We start from the raw sequence: 16,246 nt of genomic DNA on the forward strand, positions 1-16,246 counted from the left end.
AATTATTTTGAACATTCAAGTATAGTGATCGGAAGAATGAATGAAGTATGCAAATTTTGTGAAGCTAAAAAATTCAAAGGAGAAACGCAAAGTATATGCTGTTCAAGTCGCAAAATTAAATTACCAGAGTTAAAATCACTGCCACCGGAATTTCTAGAATATATGAAAGGAGAAACACAAAATTCTAAAGAATTCTTACAACAAATTAGAAATTACAATGCATGCTTTCAAATGACTTCATTTGGAGCAACTGCAGAAATTGAAGAAAAAGGATTTAATCCAGTATTTAAAATACAGGGACAAGTATATCATAAAATTGGATCATTATTGTCACTCCCAAATAATACTCCGAAGTTTTTACAAATTTACTTTGTAGGAAATGAAGAAGACGAACTGGATCAAAGGCTTTCAAATTTTACAGAATTGCGTCGAGATATAATTCTTCATTTACAGCGCTTCCTACATGAAAACAATGTTGATAAAGATATTTAAGACTGCGATGGAAAAAATGGTTTCGGATAATTATAAAATAATAATTCGGGCAGATATAAAGCCAATTGGCGAACACGAAAGACCATTTAATGCACCTCAAGTAAATGAAATAGCCGTAGTTATGGTGGACAATGAAAGTAGTTATAGGGATATTGTGGTACAACGAAGAAGTAATAAGTTGGAACGCATCGCTGAAACTCATCACATGTATGACGCCTTACAGTATCCACTAATATTTTGTCATGGTGAAGACGGTTACCATTTTAATATTCAGCATGTTAATCCACAAACAAATAGCCCTACAAACATAAAAGTTTCTTCCAAGGAATTTTACGCATATCGGATAATGGAGAGAGTGAATAAATACAATCATATACTCAATTGTCGGAAATTGTTTTTACAGTTTATTGTTGATATGCAAGCAAAAATAGAAGCAGAAAGATTGTTATTTATTCGTCTAAATCAAAATAAATTACGAACGGATATATATATATATATATATGTATATATATGTAGTGTAGAATATATTCACTTACGAGATGCGGTAGCCAATGATGGGGATGTTGAAAATTTGGGACGATTAGTAATTTTGCCTTCTACATTCATTGGTAGCCCTAGGCATATGCTTCAATATGCACAAGACGCAATGGCGTATGTGAGAAAATATGGTCGTCCTGACTTATTCATAACGTGTACGTGCAATTCGTCATGGAAGGAAATTAAAGATGAGTTACAATTTGGACAAAAGTCACATGACAGACATGATTTAATTGCGCGCGTGTTTAAACAGAAACAAGTAAAATTCATTAATACAATTATGAAGAGTTGTATTTTCGGAAATGTTAATAGCTGGATGTTCTCCATTCAGTGGCAAAAGAGAGGGTTGCCACACTCACACAATTTAATTTGGCTGAAAGAAAAAATTCACTCAAATCAAATCGATGACGTTATTAAAGCAGAATTCCCAAATCCGGTTGAAGATCCTGTTCTATATGAAATAATCGTGAAACAAATGATACATGGACCTTGCGGGGCACTTAATATGCAATCACCCTGTATAAAAGATAATAAATGCTCAAAACGATATCCAAGATCATTTTTGAGTGAGACGCAAACGGGAGATGATGGATATCCGCAATACCGACGTCGACCACCGAGTGAAGGAGGATTTACAGCAAAAATTAGAGTACGGGGTGAAGAAATCGAAATTGATAATCGATGGGTTGTCCCTTATAATCCGTTATTATCGAAAATGTTTAATGCACATATAAATGTAGAATATTGCAGTTCAGTTCAGTCAATTAAATATGTGTGTAACTATATTAACAAAGGAAGTGATATGGCTGTCTTTGAAATTACAAATGAAAATAGATATGATGAAATTTTAAGTTATCAAATGGGACGATATATAAATAGTAATGAGGCAGCTTGGCGTATATTGGGGTTTCCGATTCATGGCAGGGATCCAGCTGTTTTTCACTTAGCAGTTCACCTTGAGAATGGGCAACGGGTATATTTTACTAATCAAACAGCACAAAAAGTTGCAAACCAACCTGTGAATACTACGTTAACTGCATTTTTCGAATTGTGTCGAAGTGATCTGTTTGCTAGAACTCTTCTTTATGGAGATGTTCCCAGTTATTACACATGGGACTCATCGCGAAAAGTATTTAATCGACGAAAGAAAGGAGTTTCGGTTGAAGGATTTAAAGGTGTCTTTAAAGATAAAGCTATTGGTCGAGTATATACGGTACATCCAAAGAATGCTGAATGTTTCTATTTACGTCTACTACTTCATGAAGTACGTGGACCAACTTCTTTTGAAGATCTTCGAACAGTAGATGGTTACATTTGCGAAACGTATCGTGAAGCATGCCAGCGTCGTGGTTTATTAGAGATGATGATAATCAATGGGAGCAGGCAATGAAAGAGGCAGCAGAAACAGCAACAGCGAATCAACTGCGAGAACTCTTTGCTATAATTCTAACATCGTGTAATCCTTCAAATCCGAATAGACTATGGCTGAAATATCGTGATAGTATGAGTGATGATATTCTAGCAAGACTACGTAGAGAAAATCAAGATATGAATATTACATTCAACGATAATATTTATAATGAAGCTTTGATAATTTTAGAAGATCGATGTTTCGCAATATGTAATCAAACTTTAGTTACTCTCGGAGTGCAATCTCCTAAAAGAAACGAATTAAGCGTGACTAATTCTGAATTATCAAAAGAACTTAATTATAATAAAGATGAATTGCAACGTTACATTGAAGAAAATGAACCAAAATTAACACGAACACAACGAATAGTATATAACACAATAATAAATCGTATTGAGACGAATGCAGGAGGAATAATCTTTTTAGATGCACCCGGAGGTACTGGAAAAACTTTCCTCATTAATTTGGTCCTAGCTACAATTCGGGTGAAAAATGAAATAGCATTAGCATTGGCATCCTCTGGAATTGCCGCGACATTAATGGAAGGTGGAAAAACGGCACATTCTGCACTAAATTTGCCATTAAATGTAGCTGAACAAGAATTCCCAGTCTGTAATATCACAAAATTTTCTGTACGTGGCCAAATTTTAATAAGATGCAAACTTATAATATGGGATGAGTGCACGATGGCTCATCGAAAATCACTGGAAGCGCTGGATAGAACATTACAGGATCTTCGGAAAAATACAAAACTAATGGGAGATGCTTTATTGCTACTATCAGGGGATTTTAGACAAACGTTACCAGTTATTCCAAAATCAACACCAGCTGACGAAATAAATGCATGTTTAAAGCGATCAATTTTTTGGAACAATGTTGAAAAGTTATCACTGACAGAAAATATGCGAGCGTTAATTACTGGAGATCCAAAAGCACAAGAGTTTGCCGACAATCTTTTGAAAATTGGGAATGGCACCTACCCACTAGATCCACAGTCTGGTAAAATCATTTTAACTGAGGAGATATGTCATGTGATAGACACCGAAGAACACCTTATAGACAAAATTTATCCATCCATACAACAAAATTATTTAAATAAAACATGGTTGTCTGAGCGAACAATTTTGGTTACAAAAAATGATGCAGTAAAACGAATAAATGAAAAAATACAGGAAATGATACCGGGAGAGGAAAAAATCTATAAATCAATAGATACAATGAAGAATCAAGATGAAAGTTTAAACTTTCCAACGGAATTTTTAAATTCATTAAACCCACCTGGTATGCCTTCTCATGAATTAAAGCTAAAAATTGGATCACCAGTCATATTAATGCGAAATCTTAATACGCCAAAATTGTGCAATGGTACAAGATTATGCGTAAAACAAATTTTGAACAACATCATTGAGGCAGAAGTTCTCACTGGCAAAGAAAAAGGAAACTTGGTTTTTATACCAAGAATTCCAATAATTTCGAATGATTTACCATTCTATTTTAAACGGTTACAATTTCCTGTACGATTAGCTTATATATCAATAAGGCGCAAGGTCAGACGTTCCGATTTAGTGGAGTTAATTTAAAAGAATCCTGTTTTTCACATGGTCAACTCTGTAGCTTTTTCACGCGTAGGACAGAAAGAAAATGTATTTGTTTATGCACCAGAATGCAAAACTGTAAATGTAGTATATAAGAATGTATTTCAATAAAAATGTTTAAGATATCAGTTAATGTTAGATGATAAAAGATATTAATGTCTACTTAGTCGTAAGATTTTAATGTAAAAATAAGTAAGATCAATAAATTAATAAGAAAAAAGAAAATGTGTCTTTTATGTGAAAAAATTGTGAAGTAAATAGTGATAGATTATTAAAATTAACAAATAAGTAAACAATTAAAAATGACCCAGCGAAGCGGGTATTCATAGCTAGTAGTTTATAAAATTTGTCTGTTTCTCTATGTGTAAGTGAATAATATAAACATAAAAATTTGCACGAATTGTCAGTGTGAGACATAAGACTAGCTTTGGGGCTCTTCAAACAGAGCCAATCGCGTAATGCTCGCACATTACTGCTTGATGGCAGTAAAAAGTGATGCTGTGATGAGAAGCCTCCCATTTGAAAACTAAATAACCTCAATAAATAGTAACTTACCAACACAATCAATCGCATCAAAATCACCATTCAGTGTGTCAGGATTTGTAGCAATAGCCCCTTTTGACCTTTTTTTCTTCTTTTTAGTTGCAGCTGCATTGCCTTCCTCTCCACCTTCATCCTCTACTGCATCATCATCTTTCTTGCCTCTTTTGCTCTATGATTTATAAATAACTGGTTATAGTCAACAACACTCTTTATTTCAATAATATATATTTTTTTTTTCAGACATAATATAAATATAAAATATTTTAAAATTTTGTTTTAACATTCAATGTTTTAGAATTATTAACTGGGAAAAGTCGAAATTAAAACATTAAAACATTGTTTAAAATGTAGTTATAAAATATACTTACGTTAAATTTCCTACTTTACAGTTTGTTACTCTTTGGGAAAGATTTTTTTAGTTTTTTATCATATAATTATTGCTAATTTATACTTGCTACCGAAATTTTACTATTTGTTTAAAACATAATATGACAGAAAATAGTATGACTCTAACCTGGGTAGCCTTTATCAATCCCCCTGCCATTTTTAATACATCGTAATGCACAGCATCCACTCTGAATGAGTAAATTCTTGTAGAAGCATCAACTACTGTGGAGGCCGTCTGCAAATTTTCCATTCTTGCATCGTGACGTCTCAGCATTGATGTCATGAAATCAATCAACTGAAGATTCCATGCATTGTCCTTATTTATTTTCTGAAAGATTAGCAAGAAATTTGTTATCTGTTAGTAGGAATCAAGGACTTTAAAACTTACAGAAATTTCTTTGTAAAATGATACAAGATTTAATAATTTAAAAAAATGCTGGCTGGTCATTTCAATTAGGGACACTGAGATATTGCGTTCTATTTTCAAAATCTGAATATTTTTTTATTTCTTCTCCTATTGTTGGTAGTTTTGGAGGCAATCTAGATTATTAATTTTAAGTTTTGACTATTTTGAAGAAAAATGGGCAATCGCAAATCATCAAGGAGTTTGTCGAGTGTGGTTGGTGATACCGCATGATAGCAGAATATTTCTATTGTTCACAAACTATGGTATGCAATCCAGTGCAACATTTCAGGCGCAACAACACGGCTTTAAATGTGCCCAGAAAAAAAAGATCGAAAAAAAACAACTAAGCATGAAGATAGAAAGATAACCAGGAATGATAACTAACTAAGAAAGATCCGTTTCTAGGCTCGGTTTTAATTAAACACGAAGTGTTTGGGGCGAACGAAAGACCCGGTGTATCAGCGAGGACCGTTAGACGACATCTGGCAGAAGCTGGGTTGTTTGGAAGAGTGGCTCGAAAAGTACCGTTGTTGAACATGGAAATGCACGTTTGACTTTTGCACGTAAATATGGACATTGGACCTACACCCAATGGCAACATGTATTATTCTCTGATGAGACCCAGGTTAATTTGATTTCTTCAGATGGAAGGCAAAACGTACGGCATCTGGTGAAAGCGGAAATGCATCCAAGATTCACAAAAAACCAGGTGAAACATGGAGGCGGAAACATTAAAATGTGGGGTTTATTTTCTGGACATGGAGTGGGACCTGTGAGGAAATTTAGAACAACATCAATACAAGTCAATATTAGAGGAAACTATACTTCCCTACTCTGAGGAACATATCTCTATTATGTGGATGTTTCAGCATGCTAACGACCCGAAACATACTCCCTGTTCAGTTCAGTCATTTCTTAACAGTCAGTCGGTATCAGTGCTAGATTGGCCAGCAAATAGACCAGACCTCAAACCAATCAAGCATGTTTGGCACAAAATCAAGAAAAAAGTTGCCTCCACAACTTCAGATGAACTTAATGGAGCTTTTTGTGAAGCATGGGCAAACATTCCTGTTGGAACATGTTAGAAACTGATAATCTCTATGCCACATCGGTATCAAGAGGTAATTACTAACAAAGGTTTTGCTACTGGGTACTGATTGTACACATAATAAAATGGAGTTGTTAAAGAAATTAAAATACTGCAGATTAATAGTTTTGTTTAACTCTATTTTTCATTTTACTTTACTTTCCTTAATTAAATGTCCAGCTACAGAATTATACCTTAAATTGAATACATGGTTAACCTTTGATATTAAACACTTTTATATATTAATCATATCTTTTATATACAGCCATTTATTGCATAATAATTGGACCAAACTATGCAAATAATAGCAACTGAGAAATCAATAGGGTTTTATATGGAAATAACCAGTTATTTCTTTTCACTATCTTGAATGTCCCTAATTGGTTGACCACAACTGTATATGCAGTTATCTATTGCAACGTCCGATTAATGACAGCTGGCAGGTAGCGAAACGTCCGATGACGCGATTAAGATTATCCGACGGCGAGCGCGAGATTCATCATTATTAAAAGCGATATAATTACATAACGACTCCACCTATGGCTATATAAAAAATACATTCACGTAGTTAAAAGTATAGAAAATCAACGTGTAAAATCATAAATTATGTTTTTGAACCCAAGTTATATATAAAAAAAAGGTTAAAGCTCGAGATTATAGGTAGAAATGTGATAACATTTTCATTATATTAAGTTTTTATGTAAAATATTAGCGCACACATTAATACAACTTGATTATTATTGAAATAGACTATACAACCTATTTTTTGATATTAATATGTCATTACTTCGACTTACGGGATTGTTGCATTAAACTAAAATAAAGCACCCATTCTTAGTATATACCTACAATTTATCTGCGGAATGCACAAGTAAAACGTGAAATACTTGGTTGTCTCAATACATCCAGATTGTTGAATATTATAAACATTATATTTATGATATTTTGTCCCTATTACAAGCAATGATTTACTGTTAATTAATTGGATTACAATAAAAATTTGATATTTACACCAAATCGATAAAGTAGTATCGATCATACTGTTATAACTTGTCGATTTAATGTCGTAAGAAGAATTTTATATGTAATTTGTAGATAAAATCGGAAACAAGATATTATGAGGATTAATTTCATATATAAAACAAATATAATACGTAATTAAAATATTACACTTACATGATAAACAAAACAATAACAAAACACTTGACACTACAAAAATAAACAAATGACAATTCCCCACGCAAACCGATTTTCAATTAATTATTTCTTTTAATTTTTGCTCGGATACTTGATATTTAAAGATAAGCCTATTACAATTACTTACCATAGAGTCTTAAAAATCGTATTTGACAAGCTAATTCACTCATACTACAGATTATAACACAAAATAAATACGCAAGTCGACTGGGCCACTCTGGTTGCCTGGATGTTTGACTGTCTAAAGAAAAAAGCCGCTCTAGTTGCCCGGACGTTTCAGTAGTTATAGTGTTCATTTAAACTTACATTTTCTGCATAAAGTTTTAAGCATCCTTGATAATGTTCTTTTAATGGTGATGAAGACATAGACTCTCTAAGATCTCTCGAGGTACCTCTTGAAAGTGGTGTGGATGTGGCCACAGCTCTCTCCGAGGCCAAAAGTGATGATCTTTCAGCATCATCGTCATTCTGTACCTAAAACATAAATATTGTATATTATACTCAACACACTAATAATTATTATTACTGGTAGTAATTAAACTGCTAAAAGCAAGTCAAGTCAGTAGTAGTGATCTATACATAGGCTCTTGAATGCTGTGGATTGATACTATATTCAATAACACTTGTATTTTTTTTATAAATTTACTTTTTTTTTAACTTATGTAACACATTGAGTATTTAATGCTTGAGTTATATATCACTTTACATATAACAGAGGAAACATAAGAACATCAATGTCTCTATCTCACAGCTATTATTTACCTTAACAACTCTTGTCTAAACCCTGAAAAATATAGCTCAATCAGGTTAACCATCGTATTACTGTAATAACGTTTAGCTACATTAATACATATAATAGACAATAATAACTATCATCACATAAGGATTTTTTTTAAATTAGGTTCTGAGTTCGATATGCAATAAACGTTTTACAGGATTTAAATATAATAGTATTTGATACCTCGTTTTGTAATACATCAGCTCGATTTTGCGGTACTTTTCTTGCAGCTCCAAGTCGTTGAGAATCGCGTTTTCTGAGAGGACTACTTAAACTCCCGCCAATGCTCAACCTTGTAAGAGGTGACTGAAGTGTAGGACTTTGGTTCATTGTGTAAATTTATAGATAGGCACTTATCCAGGTCACTTTTTATATAATATCATTAGCTAAATAACACACTATTCTACTACTTCAAAGCAATGTTTATAACTTTTGTACTATAAAGCGGATTCAATTTCAACGGACATATTTCAATTTTCAATTGACAATTGACATTTAACAACAAATCAAGTTGACTTTCTGACATAAACATCGCAGAGCAATTGTGTTCTGCAAAGAGCAGGGAGTATATTTACAAAGAGTAAAATAATACATTTATGTTCATATAGACGGCCGTTTTCACGTAACTCTAGCTCAAGAAAGTTAGCCCCCCGGTTTTTTTTTTATTTTTTTTATTACATCGTTAGTTCGCCATTTGTTCTTGATTGTTCTCTATAAACATTTGTTTGTTCTCGATTTATTTATTTAAAAAAATTGCAATTCATTAATATTATTTAGGTTAGGTTATGTTAGAACAGTTAAAACAACGCACGAGCCGAGCGTAGCGTGCCGCGGCAGCGGCCGGCGAGTGCCAGAACCAAATAGTAGGCGTTTCCCCCCATTAACAGGGGGCGGGGGCCAACTAAAGGGTATGTTTTTAATTAATTGTTTTTAAATAAACAACAAAAGAACAAACAATTATTTATAGCGAACAATTAAGAACAAACTACGAACTAACGATATGCGAGATTGAAAATTCAAAAATAGAAAAAAAATTTTTTTTGGGGGGCTAAGTTTGATGAGCCCGTATCTCTAGTTACGGATACATTACTGTCACCGTTTAATGACAAGATCTTATCTATCCATAGTTATAGTCCAATGCTTTATATTGATAGGTTATTGAAATGTAAGTAAGCGTTAAAGGATAGATTTATCTACCTCTAATAAGTTAAACTAAGGATAGATACCTATCAATAACCTTATTGAAAACGGCCGTAAGTGTCTGATCATTTTTTTTCAATTTGTCGCATCCAAACCAGGTAAGGATCGTATAACAGATCGTACCTTACAGTCCCGCCTCTTATAACGTAGTATTTAGATCGGATTTGCTAACTTGTGCAAAAGTTGTACCTACAAAAAAATACGTGTGTAAAATATGGGTACCATGCCAATATGGGTGAGAAGTGAAACTTATAAAATATAATTTTTCTACTAATTACAACTTCTCAGATATTCAATAGAAAATAGGAAAATAGGCTTAAGAAATAAAAATTCCATATTAAATTAAAGCTATTTTAATATTCTTGACATGCATACAAATAAGTCTTTATATTTTATTATTTTCAGAATCATTTATAATTATTTATGTCACAATATAGTTATAAAAAAAGGATCCCAAATTGGTTCTCTGCACCCTCGAACCTCGAATACGATTCGATCCATATTGTTGAAGTCATAAATTTGCACGACGGCCATCTTGGATTAAAACAAGATGGTGCGTAACCAAAAATCGTGACGCATCTATAAAATTTCTATAGAAAACTATAAAATTCCTCTCATACGTCGATAAAGAAGTTTCACTTCAATAATGAGACGAATTGAACATAGTGTTTAAATTCTCTGTGTCACGAATCAAAGCCAAAGTCAAATAAAGATTATTCTTAATCTAATCATTCAAAATTAAAATATTTTTATTCGAAATAGGATGTGACATCACTTATTGTATGTCAAATAACTACCACCCATTTCAAAATAAATGCCTCTGGCCTGAGAAGACTGGGCGCAACAAACTCAGCGGGCTTTTTTTCATCAAAAAATATGTTTACAAAGTAACATTGTCCAATTAAACTTATTATTTAATAGTCTGAGGGCGGTTGCTCCATTCCCAATCTGTGGTATAATTAAGAAATTCATTTGTGTTATAGTAACCTTTACCACGCAAACTTTTTTTAACAATTCTTTTGATTAACGTAATACTTTTGTTTTCGTTCATCGCACAAAAGACTTGCTAACTCGACTTAGTCGAGTAGGCATTATAGACATTATAGTCTGTTCCTGGTGTTAACATTATGGTTATGACAGTTTCTAGCAAATTCACTTATGTGCCTATGAACATACACTACATTATCAAGAATATATTGAGAAGCAACAGTCAAGATGTCAATTTCTTTGAATTTTGCTCTCAATGATTCCGTAGGGCCTAGGTTATAAATAGCGCGAATAGCACTCTGCAGCACAAATATTGTATTAATATCGGCAGCTCTGCCTCACATCAATATACCATAGCACATAATTCTATGGAAATAACTAAAGTATACTAGTTGCTCCGTATCTATGTCAGTTAATTGTCTAATCTATTTAACCGCGTATTCTGCAAAACTGTTCGCCAATCCTTCAATCATTATCCTACAATTATTATTATGATACGGCTAAGCGTTTTTGAATAATCGCTATGAATATTTCTTTTTCTAGTTTGGGAAAAAATGAGCTCGTGAGAATAACATACAAGAAATTATATACCTATATGTGTTAACACCAGGAACAGACATAAGCTTATAATGCCTACTACTCGGCTAAGTCGAGTTATCAAGTCTTTTGTGGGGCGATGTAAATACTTTTTACAACAGGATCCCAGAAAATGTTCAAAACAAAAGTATTACGTTATTCAAAATAATTGTTAAAAAACTTTGTGTGGTAAAGGTTACTATAACATAAATGACTTTCTTAATGATACCACAGATTGGAAATGGAGCGGGTGGTCGCTCCATTCAGGCTATTAAATAGTAAGTTTAATTGTACAATGTTACTTTGTAAACATATTTATTTGATGAAAAAAAAAGCCCGCTGAGTTTGTTGCACCCGTTCTTCTCAGGCCTGAAGCATTCATTTTGAAATGGGTGGTAGTTTTATGACTTACAATAAGTGATGTCACATCCTATTAAAATATTTGAATTTGAAACTCATCGACTACTCTTTTCGTTCAAATAGAGTATTTTACAATGGCTATAATATACCTAACAAATAAGTTTGTTAGGTGCTGCATCCAATATAAGAATCGTGTTTCATCATCATCATCAGCAGGAAGAGCAGTGGACTGCTGGACAAAGGCCTCCCCCAAAGATTTCCATAACGATCGATCCGGCGCAGCCCTCATCCAAAGTATTCCGGCATTCTTGACCACATCGTCGGTCCAACGGCTGTCCGTCGAACTATGTGCCCAGCCCATTGCAACTTCAGCTTCACAATCATTTGGACTATGTCGGTAACTATGGTTCTCCTACGGATCTTCTCATTATTGATTCGATCTTGCAGGGATACTCCGAGCATGTATGTTTGTGGTATATGTTGCTAAAGCCTTTTCGGAATCCGGCTTGTCAAGGAGGCTGGAAGTCGTAAAGCCTGCGTTATAACCCTAGAATAGCTTATATACATGGCTCAAAAGTGATATGGGCGCACAGTTCTTCAAAAGCATTTTATCGCCCTTTGTTTGAAGAACAGCACCACTATACTTCTGTGCCATGCTTGCGGCGTTTTGCACTCGAGGATGACGGAATTGGATAGTTTCTGGAGGGTCTAAAGTACAGGGTACCACCAGCTCTCAAAAGCTCAGCTGTAATTTCATCATCACCCGGCGCTTTGTTGTTTTAGGGCCATAGTAATCTCGTACAGGCTCGTCCTACATCTCGGACAGAATCGTGTTTAAATTATATAAATTGTTTAAACAATTTGTTATGTTTTAAAGAGATAGTCTTCTAGGATTAATACACAAATAAAATTTGAAAACAAAATCTTATGAACGATGCGGGACTCGAACCTACGACCTCTCGCGTTGCGTGCGAATGCTCTTTCAAATACGCCAACCGTTTGAGTGACGTATCGTCATAAAATCTTGAATGTTTTGTTCACCTTTACTTTACTTTGTTTAGATTTGCAAGAGCGACATCTCAAGTCAATTTCCTAATATGCGCCTACTAGGTTTGAGCAGCTTATCAACTATAAAGTAGATACTGTAGAGTGTAAATGAAACCACAACCTGAGAATTGAACAAAACATACATAAATTATTCCATAAAAAGTAAAAAAGAATAAACTGTAAAAATATAAATTATCGTATATTGGATGCATCAACCTTCATCAACAAGCATCAAGCTTGAATTTATTGTTTGTGGAAGGATGCTTCGTGATTGCATCCAAAAAATACATTAACTATAATTACAGGTCGACACAAGCAGCATCCGTTCACGAGTTGACGCCTGGACCAGCCATAATTCCCTTCGCAAATATTTGAGGGAAGGTGATGACCCGGCACACGTCGCTGCCGCAAGCTTCAGTGAGCATGACAAACCATGTTATAGCATACCTGCGCATGATATCTACAAAATTACAAAATTAATGCTTACATACCAAACCCACAAATGATTCTTCATAATGCAATTACAGTGGAGTCTATATAAACCGAAAGAATATAGTACATATTCTACTAATGTAACATTCATAAGATTATACAATCTTAATATGAAGAATTACTCGTATTACTAGGTGGACCAGGATCATCTATTTTCCATACTTCTTTATCCTCTATATTTTATTCTTCAATCGTGTAGTTAATAGTAGGCTTTTTGAATAAAACGATTCTTTAAAACTTTTTTTAATTTAGAAGGCGACATATTAGACATGTTATATTATTAGGAATTTTATTAAAGACCTGCACTTTGAAACAAACAAACGAATTTTATATTTTACTAAATCTCGTTTTTGGAATAGCGATTTAATTTTTCATCTTGTATTGATGGTATGTATATCTTTATTTGGAATCTAAAACTATACATATATTATTATAAAATATGAATTGGGATGCTATTTTTAGAATATCTATGTGTTTAAAGTGATTTTTAAGGGATTCTCTAAAATTCATATTATAGATGACCCTAATTACCCTTCTTTGCAAATATTGTTTCGGTATCATCATCATATCTGCTTCCCCCAATACAAAAGTTCTATATTACACGTGATTGCCTCAATATGAGCACCCCATTGTAGTTTTTCATCTAATACTATTCCAAGAAACGAAGTAGAAGTTTTCCATTTAATATTAGGTATACTTCTTGATTCTTTTTTTACATTTGGTGGGGAGTTTTTCTCTTGCCATGAAGCCTTGGCCAGGTTTTCTTCGAGCATGTCTCTTGCCAGATTTTGGCGAGACAACACGTCCTGAGGATGCCTCGTGTAGAGGCTAAAACACGTGTCGAATTGTTTTAAAAACAAATATTGGCGCAATTAACACTAAAGAAAACATAAATCATTTGTATCAATACATTTTGTTTTTCTTGCGATAAGTGACAAATTATTCACCCTGAACCATTTTGATATGTTTTCCAAGGACAGGTTTATTTTATCTAAATTCTGTGAATGTCTATCAATATTAGAAACTAATGAAGTGTGAAAAGAACAATCTTGCGAAAAGAACAATCTCACATTCTTTCGAGGTCACAATTGGCAAATCATTAATTTAAACTAGTAATAAAAAAGTCCCTAGGATTTAACCCTGATGCATGCCCATCCGCATTAAAGCTCCAGATGATGAGTATTAATTACTACATTCTGGGTTCTATTAGTTAAGTATGAAGTAATAAGATTTGCTTTTTAATGCAAAAAAATTGAGCTTACGGATAAGGGTAGAATGGTCTACGCAATCAAATGCTTTCGAAAGATGACGGAATATTTCTACGGCGTTATGTGATTTCTCCCAATCATTAAATATGTGTTGAATCAACGCCATACCGGCATCAGATGTTAAATTACCTCGCGCAAAACCAAATTGTTTAGAATATAAGATGTTATTGCGAGAGAAATGGTTTAACAATTGTTATAATATTCTTATTTTTTATTTTTATTACGAGTAGGTGGAAAAAAACTGATCTATAATTGGTTGTATCTTCCTTATCCCCTGACTAAAACCTGGTATAAGTTTACTGTACTTTAGATAATCTGGAAGCCACAAACATGCCCCATAAGCAGCCTATAAGTCACATCTTTTTTTTACATTTAATGAGTTAAATACTATCTCACTAGTAGTGACGTGCCTAAATTTAAATGAACCTATACACTCACGTTCATTACTTTTAAGTATTGTTTCAGCTTGTTCAGAAAAAGAATTTAAAGTAGTTGTTATCTGAAAAGGAATAAAGAAAAAAAAGTTATCAAAAGCTTGAGCGACATCTCTTCTTTTTTCGATGACCACTCCATCTTGTCTAATACAAACAGAATCTTTATTATTATTTTATTTTATCCTATTTATTATTGTCCAAGTAGTTTATATTTTTCTAATTTAAAAAACAATCTGGTTGCGTATTAGGATATAGAGAGCATATATTCCTTAAATACTGGATCGTTGTTTAAATTACTAAGCTCATAAAGTTCATAAAGATGTGTTCTACTCCTATGAATGCTTGCTGTAGCTCAGTTACTGAATTTTCATTGATTGTTGATACACACCTAACACCTTTTTTTCTCTAAAACAAAACAAAACATTAATTGATTTGGGTCAGATTGTTTTACAATATCATTATTATATTCAATAAGTTTTTCAGCAATATTTAATTGGAAAAAAATTATTAGTCTCAGTAAGTAGGTAGTTTTTTTTTTTAAATATAAATTTGTTGCCCACATTGATCCGATGTCAGTGAATCTGTGCTGTACGATTTTCGTTTATCTGAAAAATCTATTGCCCTGGAAAGTGTTAACCATATCAAAACACCTAATAAGATTGACAATTTTTTGTGAAGTCCATATTGAAATCACCGCACACTATAACTCATTACTTACTGTTGCATAGTTTTTTCAATACTTGTTCCATAATAAACTCAAATTTATCATAATCACTATGTGGTAGTCTTTAAACACCTACCACAATAAGATGCTCCAGTTTAACACATGATAATTCAATTAGGACCATTTCCATGGACAATAATACAATATCTTGTCTCTCTTTAATAAAGATGGTGCCCGATAATTAAGTTATTTCATTTATAAAACTTAAAACTTGGCAACTATTAAAGTACCACCATTGCATTTTTTTTGTAGAAAACCTGCTTATAATTTAGAAATTATATATAATTATACTTAATTGAAACTCATTACTTTTTTCTTTTGTTCTTGTTTTTATTATGTAAAGATAGTTAGAACTATCTTATAACTTAAAAGGCAAACTTATAAATAGATTTATAAGTTTGCCTTTTAAGTTATGCCTTGAATATTCTCATGAATACTGTTAAGTTTTAGAGGGTCTTTTCCTTTGTCTTAGTGTCTACTCTAAAAGGGATTTAGTTATGGAATAAATATCATTATCAGTACAGTTAAGTTATTTGATACTTATATTAATACTTGAATTTAGAACAGAAGTAGTAAGTTTTTGTACATTAAAAGCTATTAAAGTCTGTCGCTTATATCTAGGTGCCATACATAGTGTTCTTTGTGAACCTTAATTTAAAATTCAAAAATGAATTAATATCAAAAAATTAAAATGAGTCGCTAGGACGTGAAGTCAGGTTATACAT

General features: G+C 32.9%; 1 protein-coding gene across 1 annotated transcript in view; it reads right to left on the reverse strand.

Moving 5' to 3' along the window:
• Positions 1–8,903, reverse strand: part of LOC126966490 (condensin complex subunit 2) — a 42,179-nt gene extending 33,276 nt beyond the window's left edge. The window contains exons 1-4 of the mRNA XM_050810575.1: positions 8,617–8,903; positions 7,962–8,129; positions 5,093–5,293; positions 4,591–4,747 (exon numbers count right to left, since the gene is read on the reverse strand). Of these exons, the coding sequence (XP_050666532.1) occupies positions 4,591–4,747; positions 5,093–5,293; positions 7,962–8,129; positions 8,617–8,763 (673 nt within the window). The 5' untranslated portion in view covers positions 8,764–8,903. The remainder of the gene's footprint in view (positions 1–4,590; positions 4,748–5,092; positions 5,294–7,961; positions 8,130–8,616) is intronic.
• Between the last annotated feature and the right edge of the window lie 7,343 nt (positions 8,904–16,246).

The sequence above is a fragment of the Leptidea sinapis genome, chromosome 10, assembly GCF_905404315.1.
Source record: "Leptidea sinapis chromosome 10, ilLepSina1.1, whole genome shotgun sequence".
In the NCBI taxonomy this organism is placed as follows: Eukaryota; Metazoa; Arthropoda; class Insecta; order Lepidoptera; family Pieridae; genus Leptidea; species Leptidea sinapis.